The sequence below is a fragment of the Squalius cephalus genome (assembly GCF_949319135.1).
Source record: "Squalius cephalus genome assembly, chromosome: 10".
In the NCBI taxonomy this organism is placed as follows: domain Eukaryota; kingdom Metazoa; phylum Chordata; class Actinopteri; order Cypriniformes; family Leuciscidae; genus Squalius; species Squalius cephalus.
In genome coordinates this window covers 43,031,903-43,058,632 of record NC_137131.1, presented here as the reverse complement: position 1 = coordinate 43,058,632, position 26,730 = coordinate 43,031,903, and the positions used below count along the sequence as shown (strand labels likewise).

General features: G+C 41.3%; 1 protein-coding gene across 1 annotated transcript in view; it reads right to left on the bottom strand.

Annotated features, from left to right (window-relative positions):
* The window catches only part of plxna1b (plexin A1b), a 152,675-nt gene that overhangs the window by 42,513 nt on the left and 83,432 nt on the right, over positions 1–26,730 (bottom strand). The window contains exons 10-12 of the mRNA XM_079882971.1: positions 11,765–11,965; positions 3,153–3,249; positions 2,067–2,257 (exon numbers count right to left, since the gene is read on the bottom strand). Coding sequence (XP_079739097.1) covers positions 2,067–2,257; positions 3,153–3,249; positions 11,765–11,965 — 489 coding nt within the window. The remainder of the gene's footprint in view (positions 1–2,066; positions 2,258–3,152; positions 3,250–11,764; positions 11,966–26,730) is intronic.

Genomic DNA, 26,730 nt, shown 5'->3' with positions numbered 1-26,730 from the left:
ACGCACTAGAGCACGTTCACACTCTTCAGAAACAGCGATTTAAACCTCTTTACAAACTAAATGACATTTGTATGTATTCTAAATAACAGATATAGATTGCACTGAATGTCAGCTTGATTATTCTGCTCAAGATCAGGATTTATTGAGTCCACACGTCATGAAATCTAGAAACTCTGCTTCTATCCACAGGTGGAGATCTGTCGCTCCAAACACACGACTCTGCGATGCTGTTTGCGAATGTTCGTTGTAACGATGGTTTCGGGAAACCCTGACTCGTTGAATTATACTGATAACGACGGAACTTGCGAACATAGTTGGCTAACGATGCTTTCGGGAAACACACCAGATCAGAAGTTCATCAGCGGTGCCGATATCTCCAGCCAAACCAGCGCAGAACACAAACACACACTCACGCGGAGAGCGAAACGAGAAGCGCACAGTAATTGGTTTCAGAGGGACTGCTTTAATTTGACATTCACACATTTTTACAGATACACGGATGAAGATACGAGAGCGCAGCCTGAGAGAGTAAAGCAGAAGAGCAGAGAATAGGTGTACATCTTCTGAACAGATGGCTCTCAAAGCGCCTATGGTGTGCTAATAATCCATGTGATAAATTCATTCTTCTCCAAATTAAATTAACACCTAATCTAATAAGTAAAAGACGACGGCGGCGCCGCACAGATAGAGCGAGCGCATGAGAAATCGAATGACGAGAACAAAGGAGGAGTTTAATTAACACGAGGGGATGTAAATTTAGTAAGTAGACGTTCTAAAAGTTAATATTCCTCTGGCAGGAGGACTCAGAAGTCGACTAGAAAATCTACTTCGAGAGACACAGAGAGAGGGAGAACATCGAGAACGGAGTGAAGAAAAGAGGAAGAGAACTGTCCCTCATCAGCACCTGTAACATCACCGGTGTCACGATATCAGGGGTTCGATGGGCATGTGACCAGATGATGACAAAAAAAGAAAGTTTACTCCTTATCCAATTAGGCTTTTTAATAAAAATAAAAATAATAATACTAATACTGCAATAGTTTATAAAGTTTTTGTATTTTCTGATTTTGTATTTTTTATGTAAATACTAAAATATTGTTTTGAATAATAATAATAAAATAATTAATAATCATATTTATTAATTTGATTGTTATTATTAATCAAAATAATATTTTATTTACATTTATAAAATACAAATATTTTTCAAATCAATAAACATTATTATTGCAGTAATACTGTGGTAATGTAAATTAAAAATGTATAATTACTCAATAATAATCATTTTATTTAAATGATAATATAATAATAATAATAATTATTATTATTTTTTTTAATGTAAATAAAATATTTTGAACAATAACATTTAAAAAACATTAACAATAATAATTATTGTTATTATTAAACAAAATAATATTTTTATTTACATTTATAAAACAAAAAATTTAAATAAACTTTTTGTTTAAAAAATTATTATTACTATTATTATTATTGCAATGCGGTTGTACTAAAAATTAAAAATGTTTTTAATTAATCATTAATAACAACAATAATAAAACTTTTATTTAGAGAATAACAGTAAAATGATAATACTATCATTTAATACTTTCTTTGCTTTCAAACATTAAAACAAAGCTTTTACTTTATTGGAAACCGCAGAGAGACCCAAAACTCCTCTGTTGATGACAGATTAATAATCAAGTCTCCTTACAAATTGTAATGCTTTACTGATCTAAAGTTTGAAAGCAAAGAAAGTACTGTAAGACATAAAGAAGGAGCATTTAATGGTACAGTTTCCCTGCATTGAATAAATGTACAGTAGTCAACATTTGAAGTGGATCAAAACCTTTCATCAAAGTTAGACATGAATTTTGAACAACCCGTTCTTGTCTTAGGAAAACTTTGATCAAGTTTTTTGATCCACTTCAGATGTTGATCACTGTGTTTAAAATGCATTTGAAAATCGAAAGATTTACGCAATTCACGGTCATCTTCTCAGGTTGGAAAATATGAAATTCTGCATAAATATGAACGCCCACACGCCTGGTGTGTTGTGTGCTGAAACTGACCTTGGTGATGCGCGGGTGTGTGCAGCGGCTGTTCCCGGCGCTGGCGTGCATCCATGTGTTTTCCGGCTGAGCACACTCCTGTCGCAGTGAACACTTCCGGTCCTGAACACACCAGCCACACTCGAAGCTGGGCTCGGCCTTCAGACACAGACCACAGCTCTCCCTCAGAGCGAAGCACTTGTAGAGGTGCGCTGAGGAGGAGAAGATCACACACACAGATCACACACACACTCAATCTCACGGCAGAGGAGAAGATCACACACACTCAAAGCTTCTGGATGATATACGGGAAAATATTCAGAGAAAAACAGTGTAAGAATGCAAAAAAAAAAAAAAAAATTTTTCAAACAAACATTAGATTAAAATGTGAAAATACGTAAACAAACAAGTAAATAAATAATAATAATACAATAAATAAAAATGACATTAAAATAAATAAATATTAGATTAAAATGTATAAATAAATAGATGTATTAATTAAAAATAAGAAAATTAATAAATAATAAGATAAAATAAAAAAAACATTTGATAAATACATATGGATAAATAAATAGATGTATTAATCAAACATAAGAAAAGCAAATAAATGAGAAAAAAATAGTAAGATTAAATTAAATTAGATGCATACAATTATATCAAATAAGAAAATAAACAAGAAAATAAATACATATTAGATTAAAATAAAACAAATATATAAATTAATTAAATAAAGCTAAATTTAGAAAATAAATAAATAAGATTCAAATAAATAAATATATAAATACAATTATATTAAATTAAAAATAAACAAATAAATACATTTTAGTTTAAAATAAACAAATATATATAAATTAATAAAAATATGCTAAAATAAGAAAACAAATAAGTAAATAAATGAGTAAATAAATAATAGTAAAATAAATAAAAATCAAATATCCCACATTTGACTGTCAATTGAGTTATTATACCAGCATTAATCACAGGCACACTTGCTCACTCCAGCAAAAGATGCTCTGAAACATTTACAAATGCAGCAACTCTCTGCAGCATCCAGTGAAGGTTGCTAGGCAACCAGCTACAGCGTACCGCAGTGGTTGCCATGGTTACCTTGCATGTTGTAAGGGTTGTCGATGATGAAGTTTCCATTCCACACCACAGACAGATCAACGGGGAGATCGCTGATGTCACTTCCTTCATAGTTATACTGCAACACAAAAACACAAATGAATGTAAACGGGATTAAAACACGCATGAATAATTCAGATCTTCAGCAGCTCCTGAGGTCACATGACCGTTCTCGACCTCTGCTCTGGTTTATTAATATGATATCATTTATTTAGGAGCGGCTGCATGTATGAAGGGTTTACAGAACTGGTGTGTCTTCGGTCAGAAAGGGCAGAAGAACATCCGTCACCTGAAACCCTTCATCCCTCATTCATCCCTCCTTCACTCTCAATCATCCCTCCTTCATCCCTCCTTCACTCTCCTTCATCCCTCCTCCATCCCTCATTCATCCCTCCTCCATCCCTCCTCCATCCCTCCTTCATCCCTCCTTCACTCTCCTCCATCCCTCCTCCACTCTCATTCATCCCTCCTTCATCCCTCCTCCATCCCTCCTTCACTCTCCTTCACTCTCCTTCATCCCTCCTCCATCCCTCCTCCATCCCTCCTTCATCCTTCCTTCACTCTCATTCATCCCTCCTTCATCCCTCTTTCATCTCTCCTTCATCTCTCCTCCATCCCTCCTCCATCCCTTTCATCCCTCCTCCATCCCTCTTTCATCTCTCCTTCATCTCTCCTCCATCCCTCCTTCATCCCTCTTTCATCCCTCCTCCATCCCTCCTCCATCCCTCCTTCATCCCTCCTCCATCCCTCCTTCATCCCTCCTTCACTCTCAATCATCCCTCCTTCATCCCTCCTCCATCCCTCCTTCATCCCTCCTCCATCCCTTCTCCATCCCTGCTTCATCCCTCCTTCACTCACATTCATCCCTCCTTCATCCGTCTTTCATCTCTCCATCTCTCCTCCATCCCTCTTTCATCTCTCCTTCATCTCTCCTTCATCCCTCCCCATCCCTCCTTCACTCTCCTTCATCCCTCCTCCATCCCTCCTCCATCCCTCCTTCATCCTTCCTTCACTCTCATTCATCCCTCCTTCATCCCTCTTTCATCTCTCCTTCATCTCTCCTCCATCCCTCCTCCATCCCTCTTTCATCCCTCCTCCATCCCTCTTTCATCTCTCCTTCATCTCTCCTCCATCCCTCTTTCATCCCTCCTCCATCCCTCCTCCATCCCTCCTTCATCCCTCCTCCATCCCTCCTCCATCTCTCCTTCATCCCTCATTCATCCCTCATTCATCCCTCCTTCATCCCTCCTCCATCCCTCCTCCACTCTCATTCATCCCTCCTTCATCCCTCCTCCACTCTCATTCATCCCTCCTTCATCCCTCCTCCACTCTCATTCATCCCTCCTTCACTCTCATTCATGCCTCCATCCCTCCTTCCATCCCTCCTTCATCCCTCCTCCATCTCTCCTCCATCCCTCCTTCACTCTCATTAAAGCTTCAGAGAGTCTGTTCTCCACTGCACTTCTTCCCTAGACAAACATCTTCTTTTATTTAACAACTGTTGTTTGCTCATTACACTGCAGGTCCTGAGAGCAGCTTCAGGAGTGTGTGTGTTTGTGTGTGTGTGCGTGAGTGAGTGCGTATGAGAGTTTGGTGTTTTAATTGTTTTGGTTGCTAGTTTTAGGGCTGATTTTAACACACCATATTTATATTATCCCAGAAGTATTGAGATAAAAGTTAATAGTTCAGATAAAAACACTGATGTCTATGCTAGCAATGAAAATAGAGTGAATTACCTTTTAAAAGTAACTTGACATTTCAAATAAAGATTGTATGAATTACGTCGTTACACCAGTAGGTGGCGACAAGTGACTTAATTTTTTTTATTTGTAATTGAATCATACATTCAAGGGATTCGTTCAAAAACGCTGATTCATACGTTAATGAAACAAGTGAAGTCTTTCAGTGAGTCATTGAATCATTCACTCAACACGATTTTTAAAAATAATTCATTCAGATTAATTAAACATTTTAAATAGACTGCAGCAATTAACGTTTGTCAGAACCTCTAGTAAATCACATTATTTAGTTTAATTGTCTGTTCAGAATCGTGATCTCAATTTTAAACAAAATAATCGTGATTCTCAGTTTATCCAGAATTGTGTACCTTTAACATTAATCCAAATACACACATTCATGTCACATTTTTACACTTTATTAGATTTACATATATTAAAAAGCATTATTAAATTATTTAATCTATTTAATATATTAGAAAAGGTTTGTAGTCACGCCATCCTATTCATGTGTTGGTGACGGTGATTTAACACAAGGACACACACACACACACACACACACACACACACAATCACTGAATAGAGATTAATGAAGGAACACTACAGAGAAATAAATATGAAATGCTTCAGAACGAGAGATTTTCAGTACCTGTCGTGCTCAGATAATTGGTTATTTTGAGAGCAGGCCTGCATTTAGTTGTTAGAAAGCAAAGCTACACACACACACACACACACACACACACACACACACACACACACACACACACACACACACACCAGAGGTATCTAATCACTAAGCACACATATAAGCAGTGATACCTGTCTCAGTATAAAGCACACGCTGTCATTCATTATCTCCAACTGCACCCGTGAGCCACGGATAATTAACGAAGCACTAATAATTTGGTCTCTCATTAGTTCAGAAATGAAAGATGATTTATGGTCTGAACGAGAGCTCTGGTTGTGCTAGATGTACAGTATGTTATAGTAATGTATTCACGCCACAGGCTGCAGACGTGTGCTCGATTCATCTGGCGAGAGACTGACACGTTTGAGCAGCCGGTTAACCTCTCGCCGGCGTGGGAAGACCAGCGCTCGCATAATTAAATAAAGGAGAAATGATGCGGAGAGGCTGAAGAGGACAGTGTGTGTGAGCGGCCTCTATCAGATGATAATCACTGCAAAGAGTTTCATTTCCTTCACTAATATATGTGTTCTATATAAAGAGAAAACAGCAGAACGTGTGCTTCCTATTCCCTCATCTCACCAACATTACTGTTACCACAACTACTACAACAACCAATACCAGAAGTGAAAACTCGTTTAAACATTCAACAATCCATGCATAAATAATGTAATAAATAAATAAATAAATAAATAAATAAATGCATTACTGCATGCATAATATTTTAAATGCCTAAATAAATAAATACTCTAAGCGCATAAATAAATAAATGCATTAATGCATAGATAAATATATTGTTAGTGCATAAATAAATAAATGCATTAATGCATGCATAAATATTGTTAGTGCATAAATAAATATATAATGTAAGTGCATAAATTAGTGCATTAATGCATGCACAAATATTGTAAATAAATAAATAAATAAATATATAAATAAATGCAAAATTGCATGCATTACAGACAAAAGCAATATCTGTTGTGTGTTCTCCGTACACAAGTGTTCATCTGACTGACGCACAACTAACCCTGGATTACTGATAAAGTGTGTCGTCATTATCAGACGGAGGCATTTGATGTACTATGGTAAAAAATATGAAAAACTAATATTCTTAGAACATTTTTTTCCAAAAATATAAATAAATCTATTTATGAACAACTGAAACTAAATAAAATTAAATTGAAGTTAAAAACAAACTCCAAAAAGAAATAAAAATTCAAACTAGTTACCTTTAAAAAAGAAAAAGAAGAGTACAATAGGCCAAGTTATTGTGTGTAGTTTAGTGTTGTGACTGTGTAATCAGTAATGCAGTGATCATGAGTTCTCATGACGAGAGATGATTTAGTGGCGTTCAGCGGATGCTTTAATGATCGTGTCCTTCCTCTGACCCGGTGTTGTGTCCCGGAGCAGGACCCTCGCTGCGGGAGCGTCTCAATCCCTCACGCTAATATACGCTTCTGTATACAAGCCCAGGGTTCTAGACTCAATTATAAAGCCAGAAGGGTTCTATATGAGGAGAAATGTCTTAAATGATTGCATATTACTTTCATGTCTGATGGATTATTTCATAGGGATACAGTATGTTTACAAGCGGTTTTAGGCATAAAAGTTAAAAATATGAAGAAAATGTATAAATCCATAAAATGATTGAAACCCTACAGGTTCTGTATATGAAGCGCCTGACAGAATCATAAACTGTAGAAGCTTTTCTTCTAAGATTGCATTTTAAAACAGTGTGTGACGATATCTATCATCACTCAGCTCATTCAATCCTTATTTTTTGCTTATTCAAAGATATAGACGCATAAAAAGCAACAGAGATGAGTATAGAATAAAATAGTGTGGTGAATTAAATGTTCCACGGCTTGTGGCTTATTGTTTCGTCATATATATGTCACTTAAGAGTGAAAGAAGAATACATCATTCTGATTCATCTTCATACAATAACTACCATTACAACCCTCAATACTCGACTGTAAACTTCATTTCTCCTGAGTGATTAATAATTTAAACCAGGTCTATATCTGCTGTCCCGACACACACACACACACACACACAATCAGGTGCAGTGAGTTTCTAAAAGCCTCTTCTGCTCTTGAACGCCCCCGGCTACCGTCTCTCTCTCTCCTCTTCCTCTCTTGCTTCATTTTTCTTTACCGTAGTATCCATTACTGCAGTGTCGCTCCCACACTGTAATTAATCATCATTTTTTATCGGTGTCTCCTCTAATTGGTTCTCATCAGAACTGCTGCACCTCACACACACACACACACACACACACACACACACACACACACACACACACACCTGCCGCCGTCATCAGCTGTACGAGAGCCGCTCTATTAGTTTCTATTCTCCGTTCAGCCTGTTTTCTGACAAACTGATAGAACCTCATAAAGGAAGATGAATTAAACACAACCAGAGTCTGTGCGGATACTGTACGGCAGTCTTGCAGTCTTCATAAACATTGTATATATATATATATGTGAAGAGTTCAGATGCAAAAGCCTCTAAGTGCCATCTGAATTTTTCTTCTAAAATTAGCATTTTTATCAAGCTTGTATGTTTATGTTCAGTTATTTCATTTTAATGGCAATAGAAATTAACTATTAATTGTCATTAAAGTGAAATTACTGAACTTAAATATACAAGCTTGATAAAAATGCTAATTTTAGAAGAAAAATTCAGATGGCACTTAGAGGCTTTTGCATCTGAACTCTTCATACATACATATATACATATACATACACACACACACACACACACACACAAATACACAGTCAGCAACTATTCAGCAAGGACACATAAAAGTGATCAAAAGTGACACTGAAGACTGGAGTAATGATGCTGGAAATTCAGCTTTGATCACAGGAATAAATTACACTTTATTATATATTCACATAGAAAACGGTTATATTACATTGCAATAATATTTCACTGTTTCTACTGTATTTTTGATCAGATATACGCAGTCTTGAGCAGAAGAGAGTATATACTCGGCTCAGGTATACATGTGTAATTATCTAGCTTGACAGCCCTTCAAAACACATTTCCCATGAGCCTCTCTCCCTTCCTGCTGTGGTTTTCCCATGCAACCGAGCGCCAGCTCCCGATCACAGCTCTGAGTGTGTGTGTGTGTGTGTGTGTGTGTGTGACGCTGATGCAGTTTTTGGGTCGGTTCTGACCACTAGGGTGCAAGAAGAGCCTTCAGACGGAAACCACAATAACACAACACACACGTATCGTCCAGAGAGAAACACACAGCCAAACCCAGACAACAAGACGAGCTGGCGTCCAAAAACACACACCCATCCAGACAGGCCCGTTTATAACACACTCCGCCAGAGTCTGCGTTCAGCTAACGGACAGCGGGACGAGTCCTCCATCTGCGCTGCTTCAACACAACGACACACACACGGGGAGTGTGTGATATAAACACTGTTCTCATCTAAAGTTCTCTTTATTACATCAATGCGCCGGTTATTGAGTATGTTAGCAACAGTGTGTGTGTGTAAGAATAACACACATTCACATTTATATTTCCACTCTGGATGAATAACCAGAACACACACACACTCTCGGTCTCTCTCTCTCTCTCTCTCTCTCTCTCTCTCTCTCTCTCTCTCTCTCTCTCTCTCTCTCTCTCTCTCTCTCTCTCTCTCTCTCTCTCTCTCTCTCTCTCTCTCACTCACTCACTCACTCACTCACTCACTCACTCACTCACACACTCACACACACACATGTCTGGTTCACTATCTTTGTGGGGACTCTCCATAGACGTAATGGTTTTTATACTGTACAAACTGTATATTCTATCCCCTTACACTGCCCCTGCCCCTAAACCTACCCATCACAGGAGACATTCTGCATTTTTACATTTTCAAAAAAACTAATTCTGTATGATTTATAAGCTTTTGTACCCATGGGGACCTCGATTTAGGTCCCCACGGTGACACGAGTCCCCATGAGTCTGTGTGCATTCAGGTTTAAGTCCCCACCGGTGTAGAAAAACATGTCCACACATACACACACACACAGTCTCTCTCTCTCTTTCTCTCTCACACACAAACACTATCTCTCTCTCAGTCTCTCTCTCACACACACATTCTCTATCTCTCACACAGACACACACACACACACACACACACACACACACACACACACAGTCTCTCTCTCTCTGTCTCTTTCTCTCACACACAAACACTCTCTCTCTCTCTCTCTCTCACACACACACTCTCTCTCTCTCACACACACACACTCTCGGTCTCTCTCTCACACACACACACTCTCGGTCTCTCTCTCACACACTCACACTCACACTCACACTCACACTCACACTCACACTCACACTCACACTCACACTCACACTCACACTCACGGTATTCTCTCTCACACACACTGTAGATTAGCATTCTCATTATTGTATTGATCTGTTAATATGGTGTTATCAGGAGTGTGGCATGCGGTGGGTGTGTGTATGTACACACGTGTGTCTGATATGATCATGTGACTGATATGATCATGTGACAGGAGCTCAGCTCATTGCTTCAGACTTCCATCAAGGTTTCAATCACTGCAGCAGAGCTGATATTAATGTGACGATTATCTCAGCATACAGCGATATTAGCATGACGCTTTTCACTGCGAGTTACTCTGTGCAAACACTCACTCAAGCAAGCTCAGTTTCACATCACATGACTTCTCAAATGTTTTTGGACCACAAGTAACATTGCACGTTCATGTGGCCTTCTCAGCACTGAAACATGACTGAAATATTATTACAGATTAAAATATCTGTTCTCTATGTGAATATACAGTAAAGTGTAATTTGTTCCTGTGATCAAAGCTGAATTTATCATCATTACTCCAGTCTTCAATGTCACATGATCCTTCAGAAATCACTCTAATATGATGTTGCTTCATATGTTTGTGGAAACCGTGATACATTTTATTTTTCAGGATTCTTTGATGAATAGAAAGTTCAAAAGAACAGCATTTATTTCAAATAGAATCTTTTGTAACATTATAAATGTCTTTACTGTCAATTTTGATCAATTTAATACATTCAGCCTTGCTGAATAAAAGTAAAATAATGTTTTTTTAAAAACATACTGACCCCAAACTTTTGAATGGTTGTGTACACCAAACCTTGTATGTTAATCAGCTATCCTTTAAAGCGTTTATCAGCAGACGTGAGCCGGTGTGTGTGACTAAATTAACACACACAGTTATTAATTAACTAAATGAATATCATCACTGAACTAACTTAAGCTGGACTATCGCCCTATCCGCACGGGACGAGTATGACCTGGTGACCTCTAGTCATGTGTAATAATTGCGGAGGTCGTCTATGATCTTAATCCCGTGTGAATCGGCCATGTCTGAAATCTGTAAAGTAAAAATTCCCCTGCAAATGACCGACCATATTTCGCCGAACACCGCGGTCCTGTGATGATATTAGTCCCGTGAGAATCGGCATCTCTGTGATTTGGCGGATCTTTTATAATTTTTTTAAGGTTTTTGTTTCCCGTGCGCCTTTTTATCCATCTTTCGTGAAGAATGGAGGCTGTGTTGGAGTGTTTTGATAGTATTTTGGGTGTTTTGATAGTATTTTGGGTGCTGGGTCATATCGCTATACACCATACAACTATACAGTTTGCAGAAAGAGAAAGCTGAAAACCATCAGAAGAGCAAAAACAAAAAGAGTGATTAGATGGAGATGGATGACATGTATGCAGTGAGGAACATTCTTCTGTTTATGATATATCACACAGCTAGACCTATAACAAGACATTCCCAAGCAATAGCCTATTGACATCATATCCGGGAGATAAGGCAGTAAATTCGAGTAAATCACAGGCTTCGCTGATCCCGTGCGAATGCACATCATTCAGATGTGGGGGGGTTATTTCTAATTCACACAAGGTCCCCAGATAATACTGATCCCGTGCGAATCCCCAGATAATACTGATCCGGTGCGGATAGGGCTTATGATGCTATTTTCTTTTAGAAACAAACTTAGTTGCATTATTTCCCTGTTATCTCTGTAAAGCTGCTCTGAAACACTCTGTGTTGTAAACATCGCTTTATAAATAAACATAAATGTTTATTATTCATTAATGTTTATTATTTAAAATATAAATAAATATAAACATAAATGTGACTGGACTCACGGTGGTTTTCTGGCACTGGATGCTGGAGCTGTTGAAGCGCAGCGCCGTCACGCTGTGTGTTTCGCCCTGGATGTGGAAGACACACTCGTAGTTCCTCTGGCCCGACTGAGGCTGAGGAAGGTTTCGGGCCGACAGCGTGATCGGCTTCGGGACGCCGACGGGAACGTAGATCTGTGTGGACGGAAGAATCTGAGGACAATCCTGCAAAAGAGAGACGGAAAAGTGTTATTATCAGCCGACTCAAACAGGGAAATCATTCTTATTAAAACAACAAAACACAGGAAGGACATCGAGCATCAGTCACACACACCAGAGGACATGTTTGACATTTGGTTAAACAAGCCTGATGGGGAACATATGGAGGAACGTCACGCAAAGACCTGGAGGAGAAACAAGCTGGACGCTTATCTGGAGAACGTCCCAGAATACCTCACTGCTCAGTGTGTGTGTGTGTGTGTGTGTGTGTGTGTGTGTGTGTGTGTCTTTGTGTGGGGACACTTGAGGAATAAACATGAGTCAAATCAGGCGAGTCCCACACAACTTCTGTTCAAAACATCTAATTTTGAGTCTCTTCTGCTCATCAAGGCTGAAAAATATAGTAAAAATGTTGTGAAATATTTTTAGAATTCGAAAAACGCGTTTTCTATGTGAATATATAGTAAAGTGTCATTTATTCCTGTGATCAAAGCTGAATTTATCATCATTACTCCAGTCTTCAGTGTCACATGATCCTTCAGAAATCACTCTAATATGATGATTTGATGCTCAAGAAACATTTATGATTATTATCAATGTTGAAAACAGTGTAATATTTTAGTGGAAACCATGATACTTTCATTTTTAGTTAATTCTAACGTTCTAGAACATACTAAATGTCTTTAATGTCACTTAAAACACAGTGTTTCATATTTGAGTGGAAACTGTGATAAGTTAATTCAGTGACCCTTTATTTTACAGTGTCCTTGTTACATATGTTACATGTACTTGCTATAGTAATAACAGCAAATTATGCATAATTACATGCAACTAACCCTCAACCAAATCCTAATCCTACCATGTAGTTTAATATTACTCAGTACTTAAATATATAATTAAACTATAACACTAGCCGCGTTTCCATTACCCTTCAAATTGCGAATTGAAAATACGCCCAATGGAAACACGTCAATTTCGCAAAAACTCCCATTTATCGCAAAAAAGTTTTTCCGCTCGCATGAGGAGGTTTTTCAGGCAATTCGAAAAAGAAATATTTCACAAAACTGCAATGGAAACCATTTCCAGGTCAGCTGACGTAGATGACGCGGTGTGTTTGGACAGAATACGAGACAGAGTTCTTTATTAAATTCATATAAGACAAAAGAATTACAGGAATAATGGATTCTAAACCTCAAATAAATGCCACAATCAAGACCTCGAAGCAGATCTGAGGGAGAAACACCCAGAAACTCCTCATATGAGCCGCTCACAAGTATAATACGGGTCGTTCCTTACCATTAATGCTTGGATAACACACATACATTTCCTTCGATTAATAATAATGGCCAGTGCAGTGGCTGAGATATAGTACATAAACCTACCAACGTCCGCTGCCTTGGTTTTTGGAATGATTTTACTTTACATGAGAGGAAAAAATGTAGTTTTAGTCGCATAACATCAGTTAATGGAAACGCCGTCATTTCGCAATCGTTTTTTGTCGACATTTAGAAAAAAAATGTAAAAGTTTTGCGCAAATCTGTAATGGAAACGCACCCAATGACACCTTAAAATAAAGTGTAACCGTTAATTCTAACATTCTAGAACGTTACCTTTACTGTCACTTTACTGATCGATTTAATATGATTTATATACTGAATAAAAGTTCAAGTTGAAATCATACAGACCCCAAACTTTTGAACAGCACTTTATAAACAGCATGTGATGATTCAATCAGTAACGCCGCACAACAACAAGCACAACGAGTGGAAAACGAGAGGACAGAAGACACTCCACAGACAGAGAACAGCTCTAGTTATGGACGAACACCATGAGAACAGTGTTAGGGCTAGGAGAACGGAGAACGGAGAACGGAGAGAGAGAGCAGAGGAAGTAGAGAATACGATCTCATAAGCTCTCTCTGAATGACGGCCTGATAAATGAAGCTTTTAAAGCAGCGCGGCGTTCAGGAGCACTCATGAGTCTCAGAGATGAAGAGGATCAGACTAAGAGCAGGAAATCTCCGGATCCTCCAGTGACGAGATTCCTCCTCAAACCAGAGGAAACTCTCCTGATGTTCCCGATTTCATCCGTAAGCTGACGGTATGTTTGGTCACAGCGCTGGTTTTGTGTCTTGTGCTTATTAAGCGTAAAGACTGACCACAGAGCAGCCGGTCAGCCACCCACTCGCCTGTAATTCACAGATGGAAATGAGGAACGAGATGTTTGAGGCACAGGAAGGATGTTTGCTGTTCACCACAATCTGAAGAAACCCTAAATACTTTTGAAGGACTTCTGCAGAACCAGCAAACCTTGAGCTCGAATCTCCAATGACTTTCAGGTGTTACTTCAAATGTTTGAGATGAGTAAGGTTTCGTTTTGAAATAAATGAATATTTGTATTCAGCAAGGATGCATTAAATTAATCAAAAGCAATAATCTTCATTATGGCCTAAAATTAACAATCGCCATGTGCCAGAAACTGCCGTTGGCAAGTATATGAAAAGGTGACACTCGCCTGATGTCTGGTAACATTAGTATGAAGTCTAACAATGCATGAATGTGAACAAACATCACTGTCGGGACGGTTGACAGCGTTGCATCGTCACGAAAGTTTAAGCCTTGACAATTTAAATATTAGTTAGTTAGTATTCTTTATTGTCCTTTTGCAGGAAATTTGTCTTGGACTCAAAGCTGCAGTAGAACACCACATACACACACACAACCAAAGAGAACACAACATACATACACACAACCAAAAAGAAAGAAGGAGAAGGAAAAAATAAAATAAATAAAATCATAACAATGACTACATCTTGCTATTCAACATATTAATAGATACAGGAACAAGTGATTTTTTGTAACAAAGTGGGACTCTATACCGTCTCCCTGACGGCAGAAGCTGACTCATTGGAAATCAAACATGGCTTGAATCACTCACTATTGTCTGTGCATTCGTAAAAACCAATGATTCATAAATGGATTGAAGTGATGTGTACTCTCTTACACCCATAACTTTCACTGCAGTTTTAACAAGATGTGCAAGCTGTGATTTAACTGGACTGAAAGATTAGCCGCTTTCCGACCAAGTAGTTACAGGAACTTAGTTCTAGGAACTGTCCACTCCTAAACAGTTCTAAGAACTACTCTCCCCCAAACTCGGGTTTGCTGTTTGCGTTCGCACTGGCCAAGTGGCCATAGGAACTGGTAGGAGGGGTAAGGGAGTGACGCAAGCACGGTGACTTTTATTTTGGCGGCGCTGAGAACGCCAGAGCAAACAATGCTCGCATTCTCTGTGTTTATTAGTTAGCAATCTGTCTAACAGTACTGTTTAATATCTTATTAGATTGAATTGTTATAGAAAGTAGACAGTATATGAAAAAAAGGTTATTAGCCTATGCCGTGTGGTTGATGTCCAGTGTTGCTAGCTGGGCAGATAAACAATCATGTTTGGCTTGGTCCCCTCATAGTTGCGTTGGATTTTCTCTTCAGCATAAAGGTTTAGAGACCCATCTATCACTGTTTTCCATGTTTGTATCTAGTTTATGGAGTAAATATATAGGCTATAATCTGTGTGTTTACATATAGCTGTTTTAAAAACGGCAGGTGCTGGTGTTTTGCGTGTGTTCAGTCATCAGCGTACACTAACGTCACGGGTAGTTCCTATTCGCCTTATTCACCTCGAACGTTCCACCGAGCCTGAGGGGTACACTGACCACTTCCGGGAGTTCTCACAACGCGATTTATCTCAGTGCAATGGCGCCTCACGGCTGTGTTCCCCAATGTAAAAAAAAAATATTGCATTACAATAAGTGTGTTGGGATTGTCAAAACATTTTTAGTAACTAAACTGAATTTTATTAGGTTTAGTGACAACATGTTACAATGTTTACATGGTAGCCTACAATTTCTGGTAAGCTACGCTTTTTTATTATTTCAATTCAATTCAATTATTGTGATTTGATTTAATATTGACTCATTTGGATAAATATTAGGTATTCAAGATAGGCATTACATTTTCTAAAGAAAAAAACAACTCCCCTAATGCTGTAAACATACAGAGAGCCATATCAGCTGGCAGTATTATTTAAGGTTAAAATAACTCAAATTAAATATAATGCGTTTTTTTATTATAATAACAACTTTATTTAATGATATAAGTACAAATATAATAAATATGTAATATAGTAGGCCTACACATATTTAGCAAAATACTCTCTATAGCTCTTTTTTTCTAGCCAACTAACGTGCTATAGCCTCGACAATGGATAATACACATCAGAAGGCATCCTGGTCGTAATTTTAAGGTTAGTTTTATTATATGTCTGGAGCTGCTGAATCTTCCATAGAAGATCGTATGCGTCGGAGTCAAACTTCCGGGTTTGTGTACCCCTCAACGGCGTTCGAGTTTTCAAAATGGCCGCCAGGTGAATAAGGCGAATAGAGCTGGTAAGTCCCGCCCATCCGTAAAACCCCGCTGGACCTCTGGGTTGAAAAATCGTCAATGCAAGTGAATGGGAGAAAATAATTATTTTCTGGTCCCGTTTGAATTGTGCCATGAATGTGAACATATGTTGTCTGTGAATTTTTTATATAATTTTTCATGTTACGAGTTTGACAGTATATTGTATGATTCTTCGGCTAGCAGTTGTGGAAAAGACATAACGAGAAAGACTACATGTCGCCTATGTGACGTCACCCCATAAAGTTGACTTACCCGTGGTTTTCGCCAACCTCAATGATTTTGTCCTCTCCCTGAAAGAAGGCGGTGAAGTGCACCAAAGACACAGCCATGTTTAGCTGGATCCGTGACCTAGTGTCCGTGTGCTAGTGGTGCTGACGTTTCAAACGCGTCGAAAGCAGCGAGGAGTTGTAGTCCACAAAGTGCTCACACACAAAGTCTAAACGTATCAAACTTCTACCCGCTAAATTGTAGCATTCTTTACACGAAAAATTATATTAAATATTCAGACAACATATGTTCACATTCATGGCAAAATTCAAACGGGACCAGAAAATAATTATTTTCTCCCATTCACTTGCATTGACGATTTTTCAACCTAGAGGTCCAGTGGGGTTAGCGGAAGGGGCGGGACTTACCAGCTCTATAGTGCTGGTTTAGACCCTACTCTGAAGTAGGACCTAAATTAGTTTCTCCAAAAGGAGTTCCTAGAACTAAAGTCGTTCCTAGTCGGCGTGTTCGCACCGCAGGAACATCCGGGTACTTTAGCCAATAGTTCTAGGAACTGTGAAAAGGTTCCTCCGGTCGGAAAGCGGCTATTGCCATACCAAGCTTGCATCCCATAATTTAAAAGACTACCTAGAACGGCATAGTAAAATAATTGCATAATTCTCTGATTTACACTAAACAGCCAAAGTCTTCTTAAAAATGCTGGAATTTTGAACAAAGGTAATCAATGTGGGCTTTCCAAGTAAATGAACAATCAATGACCACACCTAGATAGATACAGTTTCCACTTGCTCAATGATATTATCATGAATGATCACTGGGCTGTGATCACCTAATCTTTTTGGATCCACTATCTTTCTCATCTTGGAGCTCATCTCGTTAGTCGCGCGCTGTGTGTGAAGAACACTTAAACTGAGCTCTTTCACGTCGTCTTGCACTCGAGTGCTCAAATTCACACAAAATTATGTAAAAACATAGTGAGTAAACTAATAAACATAGTCGTTTAACTGAACATAAACAGTTGAGAACTCATGTGTATCAGTAAATTAGATCTGTGCATTTGCTCTTAAAGTGACAGCAGCCTAATATTCCTGTTTTTAATGTGAATCAAACAGAATTTATATTAGTTAGCTTAGTAGTTTTAGATGTGGTCTTCAAATTGAAATAGAGAATTGTGAATGTTCACTGGTATCTAAAATGTTGCTGTCATTAGGCTACTGGCTGTTTTTGCAAAAACAGTTTCATGAAAAATATTTATGGCCGCCGGTACATTTTCTCAAATCACCAGCAGAAATCTGAAGCAGCAAAACTGTTTTCAACACTGATAATAATCATAAATGTTTCTTGAGCATCAAATAATCATATAAGAGTGATTTCTGAAGGATCATGTGACACTGAAGACTGGAGTAATGATGCTGAAAATTCAGCTTTGATCACAGGAATAAATTACGTTACAATATATTCAAATAGAAACTGTATTTTAATTTGTTATTAAATATTACTGTTTTTACTGTATTTCTGATTAAATAAATGCAGCCTTGGTGAGCAGAAGAGACTTCTCTGAAAACATAAAAATCTTTCCAATCTCAAACTTTTGAACAGTAGTGCACACACAAACACAATTATTAATACGGCAGCAAAAGCTGTTCAAAGATAATTGGTTTTCCTTTAACAGTGCCATATCTGCTCCTTAATTATCACATCTCCCACCGTAAAACATTAATATTTGTTCCAGTAAGCAGAGCAGAGCAACACCACACTTCTTCTACATCTTTCCAGCGGCCCGAAGCTCAAGCTCCATAAAATCCACTTTCACGACAGCCTCCCGCAATAAAGGAAAATGAGCCGTAATACGACTTCAAGAAGGCCATCAGAAACCCACTGATCATTCTCAAGTCAGTGTGCTGAACTCATTTAAATGTTTAAAATCAATTTATTTAAATTAAATGGCCTCATTTAAATATTTCTGTGTTAAATTGAATGGAAAGCAAACGTCGTTTAGATGTCAGAGCTCTTCTGTACGATTACCCATCTACACTCTCTCTTATGATGCCGGTCCCTAGTGAGTGGCCTTCGAAGACGGCATCCTATCGCTCACACATCCTGACAGAACACATATGAAGAACACACGACTCTATTAACACGCCGTCTGTCGTTAGCATGTTACTCAGCTAATAACTTGATCGTCTAAAGCGCACACATGCACATAGACTGGGAAAAATTAAATTACTTTTTCATATTAAACGAACAAAGCCAACATTCCTCTAGGCTCTGTCTGCTAATCTTGGATGAATTTTGCTGCCTTCAGGATCCCTTGGGAAATTCCTGCTTACAAGTTTGGAAATGTGAGTTTGGTCAGTGAAAATGTGAGATGCAATTAGCAGTCTCTCTTTCTCAATAATTGACAAAGACAATACGCTTTTTAGTGCTTTTTCACCAGCAAAGAGAGAGCATTCGGTGTGTAACTATTGCTCTGAGTATTTTACTGTTCTTGCACTGGCACAGAAAATGGGCCTATCGTTGCAAAATTCAAACAAATTAGTAGTATTTTCTGTCAAATTCATAGCTATTCTTCAACAACTGTATAAAAGTACTTCAATACCATCGAAATGCACAATTACAACTTATATATCAGTTTTGTTAATGTTAACTAAAATGCTATTAAAAATCCTTAGTAACTGAAATAAAATACAATATAAACTTTTTTTTATTTTATTTTTTTAGAAATACTGCCTTGGCAATTAACGGAAATAAAACAAGTTCTAAAACTCAAATAAAAATGAATTAAAGCTAAATAAAAAATATTTAACTTAGTTTTCTAAACTAAAACTAATATGCACAAAACAAAATTACTAACACCTAAACTGCGATAGAAATATAAAAATACAAGCTAATTTAGAATATTTATAAATAAAACTAAAACTGAAATAAAAACTTTAACTAAATAGAAATATTAAAAAACTAATACTAATAAAAATGACAAATGCACAAACAAAATTACTAAAACTTAAAATAAAATGGAAACTGAAAATATAAAAATGCAAGCTAATTTAAAATATTAATAATAAGACTAAAACTGAAATAAAAATGAATTAAAATAGAAATATAATTTTTTTTATACTAATCAAAATGAAAAATGTAACAAAAAAATTAAAAACTAACAAAATTATAATGAAAATTGAAAATATAAATATACAAGCTTATTTAAAATATTAATAAATACTATAATAGTATATACATACCACTAAAATAACACTGATGCCACAGACTTTCCATGAGCCATGATTCACTCGACACAGATTTCGTTCAACTCCAAATCCCGACAGATTTCCCACCGGTAATTGTGACGCTGGCGTTATTCGAGTGCACACCTCATGAATACGATCATTCGCACTTGAATGCAGCGTGATTCGTGATTCACCACAATGCATTCTGGAACAGTCTTTTCTGTGAAGGATACAATGTGATTCGCCCAAAACGAGTTATCTTACAAGACAGCAGGAGCTGCTGCATATCTCCTGGAACAGTCTCCGCATCGGAGCGCCAACAAGGCCTGAACATACAGTCCAGGTAGACAGCAGCTCAGCGGCCGACGCGAGACAACACGCTAAAATAAGAAGTGGTGCATATGAATATGAAAGCGGAGGAGGGAGGGGAACGCGTGAGAGAATGTGTGCTGGCCGCCAAGAACAAAGAGAGTGAGAGGGAAGACAAGAGAGGAAGTAATCAGTCTGATAAAGTCATTTCTCTGCACCTCCTTCTCTCTCTCTCTCTTCTCCTCCTCTGGTTTAATTATTCAAAGTGGATTAGATCTGTACTTCAGCTGCCCAATGCATCCCAGCGATGAATATTACATAGACAGAGAGAGAGAGAGAGAGAGAGAGAGAGAGAGAGAGAGAGAGAGAGCGCGGGGGATAAAACAGGGATATGAACCGAGAAGAAAGGAGCAGAACAGAGAGAAAAAATGGGCGAGCAAAGATGAAAACGGCAGGACTGGAGCAGAGAATTGTGGGTAATGGGGTCAGGGGTGACATCAAAGGCCATGTGACCTGTTTTCAAGGTCCCTCTGGAATGTAATTAGTGCTGTAGTCATGACGACTGCCGTGTTGCACTGCATGTATGTGATAAACTCCTGAATGTTCACTTCTATCCTCTCGAGTTAAACCAGCTGGCACTTGTCGTCTAGTTGTTCGCTCGCTCCCAAGAAAAGAGGTTCGGAAGATAGGAAAGAATCCCACACGAGGAATATCAGCGCGACATGACAGGAAAAGTGAAGGAACAGACACCGTAAAAGCAAATCATGTGTTAAAAATGAAGCGCACACTGATTCAAATCCTTTCCGACTCAACGCCTCCGCTGATTTATACTTGCTTTCACTTTTACTCAAATGAAGAACAAACGTTCTGCTCAAAACAATGAGTATCAAACTACAACAAAGTGCAGGAGACACAAATGCGTGTGCAAAGTTCAGTGCAAAACATCTGAGGAGTCAAACTTGGCTTTGGAAGGTGAATAAAATCACTTAATTAGCCTATTATAATGAAAGTATCATGTGACAGACAATGTGTTATGATTGGTCGAGCGCTTCGAGTGTGTTTGGGAAATGTTCCGCCCCTTACCATAACCGCCAGTTTAACACACTACCAGAGCCCGTCTACGGAGAGCCATGGCACTTCCTATTCGCCCCATTGTATCAATCTTGGTTGCAGTTCCATTAGAATTCCACTGGAGGTGATCGCGGGTGAGCGCAGACTGAATGGGAGTCAATGGGACTAGACGGCTAAATGTGTCTCTTTCACCCGATTGCCGTTGAGAAATCTCAGATTTTATTGTAGGTTTTGCAAGTTCAACATGGGTTATAGGTCGAAAGTTGAATGAACGAGTACTTATTTCTTTTCTATTTCTTACAGGTTGAGTTGTTGTTGCCCATAACACGCTAGCATTCTGCTAATGACGTCAGCATTCTGACGTCATTGACATTTTAAAAGATTTTTTAAACCAAATAAGTGACTCTAAAAAATCTAACACCAGCAATGTGTAATTTCTTTGCATCTCCTTTCGAATACAACATTCAAATTACTAGACAAAAAATTATATCCTGAGAAAAGTGGATTTTGAGGGTTTTTCGCCATAGACCTCCATTCATTCTGCACTCGCCTGCGAGCGCCCCCGCATGGACAGAGACGTGTTACTGCAGCCAGTCCAGAAACCGGAAGTAAGCAGAGAGTGCCAATTATCTTCCCATTAGACATTCTCTGACACTACTAACTAACTCAACCAGGCCCCGCCCCTTTATTCTGCGCATTAATTATTTAAATGAGGAATATTGTGATGTGTTCGTTCCCGGAAGAACACTATTTCTCCAGCCGGCCAATCAGAGCACAGTGTGCTTTTCAGAGGGAGGGGCTTCATAGAGACAGGAAGTAAACAGAGCGTTACTGACAGACTGGGAAGAGAGGAGCCGCAACAATGGAGAATATGAGGAAAATAATCAACATTCAAGCAGGAAAACCTGTTCTAGTAGAGCCTGAAACAACATCAAGACTTAGTAAAAGGGTATAATATGGCCTCTTTAATGGCTGGAATCTGTCATCTGGGTTCTGAGAGACTGTAGAACCTTCTAGAACCTCATTAGACGCGTGTGTGTGTGTGTGTGTGTGTGTGTGTGTGCGTGTGCGCTTTCAGCTGCTACGAGAGAAAGTACAATAACACTAAAAAAGAAAAAGAAAACTACACACTAGAGCAGTGCGACTGCCGTCCAGCTGGCAGACACAGAGCCGGTTACACACGCCAACGCCTTTCCTTCCCGAGCCCTCGCTTTATTCTCCACCTCTCCTCATTACGGCTCTTCCCTGCTCCTGAAAGGCTGGCTCACTCTCCGCTACAGCGATTGTGAAGTACATGGCGTCACATCTATAATGTAATCTCCCACGTTAGTGCCAGAACTTTCTCCCTCCCCTCGCTTCACTCACACTTTCTCCCTCACACACATCTGGAGTCTATTAGAGGAAACCAGTGCATGCAGGCTTTTAAAACACTGAATCATGGGAGATTCCCAACAGACTCGCATCAGCCAATGAGGGAGCGGCTCCGTCGACATGATGACCGGACTCTCTCGTCTTATCTCGCTCGGTTCAGCAACAGATCGAGTTTCTCATGAGTGAAAATCTGAGGATGGACACGCAGGAGGAGGAGGAGAGAGATAAACACGCCGAATAGTGTCCTAACCAGCCGGGATTCATCAGGTTTCCAGTGTCAACTCCGTGAAAGCGAGAACAAATCAATGACATCTCAGTCAATCAGGACATATTTGATGTTTAAACTCAATGTGAAATGCAGTTTGCAACCCATTATACTTGCACTGTGCAACACTTGTAGCGTGATGCATTTACAACTGAAACTGGATATGTAATGAGGGGGAAATGGGCGGGGCTTGATTTTATGCATCAGATTTGATTGGATGCATCGTGAGCGGAAGAGACTTCTTTAAAAACTCTTACCGACCACAAACTTTTGAACAGTAATGAGTAGCGGCTGGGAATCGAAAATCGAACACTTGAAGTCAGGAATCGGATACTTGTGACTTGCGATTCCTCTTATCAATTCCTTTGTGAGCATTTCAATATATGACTTTAAACCACTCAAGTGCGAGACAACATTTTCTGTGCTGCACACACATCCAAAAACGTGATTTTAGATCATTCAAGCGCAAGACAACGCAAGCTGTTTTCAGTGATATGCCGTCTCTATAATAACACTAAGGCCGGCGACACACTGGCTGTGTGGCGTGAGCGTTTTTATTTCGGCTCCCATGTTAACAGGTTAGAGTTTGCACACTGCCTGCGTGACACACGCGCCTTAGTCACGGCTCGAGCCACGGGGAAAACGCGTGCATGCTAGAAATAGAACCGACGCCTGTTTTTCACGCGACACGCAAGCGTGTTGGAAGCGTTTCCAGGCAAAATAGAATAGGAAAAGATGTTTGTATGTCATTTTGACATGAATACATATTAATAAATGACATTTTGATGTTTGAAAGTTTAGGTTTTGACATAATTGCAGATATTTACATTTACATTTATGCTTTTATCCAAAGCGACTTACATTGCATTTTCAAGTACACATTTACATTCATATCAGTTCCTGCTTTCCCTGGGAATCGAACCCATGAAAGCCGTAGATATTTCAGAAGATATAAATGTAATTAAAAAAAATATGATCGATTTTCAAATATTGCACCTGTCAATACAGAACTAAATATTCTGTAGCCTATTTTGCCATCAACACTGCCAACGTTGTCTTTGCTGCTATTTATGTTTAACATGAAGTATAGGCCTTCCACAACTCTCTCCCCATATGTCGAATATATCAGCAATGAGGCTTTTCATATGTCACCTAGCAGCAGCAGCGCCGCGTCAGACACGTTTCTGGTGTGCAGAGACATAGAAAACACCACGCAGCCGACACGCTACATAAGCGCCACGCAGCCGACACGCTACAGAAGCGCCACGCAGCCGCCACGCTACAGAAGCGCCACGCAGCCGACACGTTACAGAAGCGACACGCAGCCGACACGCTACAGAAGCGCCACGCAGCCGACACGTTACAGAAGCGACACGCAGCCGACACGCAACAGAAGCGCCACGCAGCCGACACGCTACAGAAGCGCCACGCAGCCGACACGCAACAGAAGCGCCACGCAGCCGACACGCTACAGAAACGCCACGCAGCCGACACGCAACAGAAGCGCCACGCAGCCGACACGCTACAGAAACGCCACGCAGCCGACACGCAACAGAAGCGCCACGCAGCCGACACGCTACAGAAGCGCCACGCAGCCGACACGCTACAGAAACGCCACGCAGCCGACACGCTACAGAAGCGCCACGCAGCCGACACGCTACAGAAACGCCACGCAGCCGACACGCTACAAAAACGCCACGCAGCCGACACGCTACAGAAGCGCCACGCAGCCGCCACGCTACAGAAGCGCCACGCAGCCGACACGCTACAGAAGCGCCACGCAGCCGACACGATACAGAACGCCACGCAGCCGACACGCTACAGAAACGCCACGCAGCCGACACGCTACAGAAACGCCACGCAGCCGACACGCAACAGAAACGCCACGCATCCGACACGCTACAGAAACGCCACGCAGCCGACACGATACAGAGGCGCCACGCAGCCGACACGATACAGAGGCGCCACGCAGCCGACACGCAACAGAAACGCCACGCAGCCGACACGCAACAGAAACGCCACGCAGCCGACACGCAACAGAAACGCCACGCAGCCGACACGCAACAGAAACGCCACGCAGCCGACACGCAACAGAACGCCACGCAGCCGACACGCTACAGAAACGCCACGCAGCCGACACGCAACAGAAGCGCCACGCAGCCGACACGCAACAGAAGCGCCACGCAGCCGACACGATACAGAGGCGCCACGCAGCCGACACGCAACAGAAACGCCACGCAGCCGACACGCAACAGAAGCGCCACGCAGCCGACACGATACAGAGGCGCCACGCAGCCGACACGCAACAGAAACGCCACGCAGCCGACACGCAACAGAAACGCCACGCAGCCGACACGCAACAGAAACGCCACGCAGCCGACACGCTACAGAAACGCCACGCAGCCGACACGCAACAGAAACGCCACGCAGCCGACACGCTACAGAAACGCTACAGAAACGCCACGCAGCCGACACGATACAGAGGCGCCACGCAGCCGACACGCAACAGAAACGCCACGCAGCCGACACGCTACAGAAACGCCACGCAGCCGACACGCTACAGAAGCGCCACGCAGCCGACACGCAACAGAAACGCCACGCAGCCGACACGCAACAGAAGCGCCACGCAGCCGACACGCTACAGAAACGCCACGCAGCCGACACGCAACAGAAACGCCACGCAGCCGACACGCTACAGAAACGCCACGCAGCCGACACGCAACAGAAGCGCCACGCAGCCGACACGCAACAGAAGCGCCACGCAGCCGACACGTTACAGAGGCGCCACGCAGCCGACACGCAACAGAAACGCCACGCAGCCGACACGCAACAGAAACGCCACGCAGCCGACACGCAACAGAAACGCCACGCAGCCGACACGCTACAGAAACGCCACGCAGCCGACACGCAACAGAAACGCCACGCAGCCGACACGCAACAGAAACGCCACGCAGCCGACACGCAACAGAACGCCACGCAGCCGACACGCAACAGAAATGCCACGCAGCCGCCACGCTACAGAAACGCCACGCAGCCGACACGCTACAGAAGCGCCACGCAGCCAACACGTTACAGAGGCGCCACGCAGCCGACACGCAACAGAAACGGCACGCAGCCGACACGCTACAGAAGCGCCACGCAGCCGACACGTTACAGAGGCGCCACGCAGCCGACACGCAACAGAAACGCCACGCAGCCGACACGCAACAGAAACGGCACGCAGCCGACACGCTACAGAAGCGCCACGCAGCCGACACGTTACAGAGGCGCCACGCAGCCGACACGCAACAGAAACGCCACGCAGCCGACACGCAACAGAAACGCCACGCAGCCGACACGCTACAGAAGCGCCACGCAGCCGACACGTTACAGAGGCGCCACGCAGCCGACACGCTACAGAAGCGCCACGCAGCCGACACGTTACAGAGGCGCCACGCAGCCGACACGCTACAGAGGCGCCACGCAGCCGACACGCAACAGAAACGCCACGCAGCCGACACGCTACAGAGGCGCCACGCAGCCGACACGTTACAGAGGCGCCACGCAGCCGACACGCTACAGAGGCGCCACGCAGCCGACACGCTACAGAAGCGCCACGCAGCCGACACGTTACAGAGGCGCCACGCAGCCGACACGTTACAGAGGCGCCACGCAGCCGACACGCTACAGAAGCGCCACGCAGCCGACACGTTACAGAGGCGCCACGCAGCCGACACGTTACAGAGGCGCCACGCAGCCGACACGCAACAGAAACGCCACGCAGCCGACACGCAACAGAAACGCCACGCAGCCGACACGCAACAGAAACGCCACGCAGCCGACACGCAACAGAAACGCCACGCA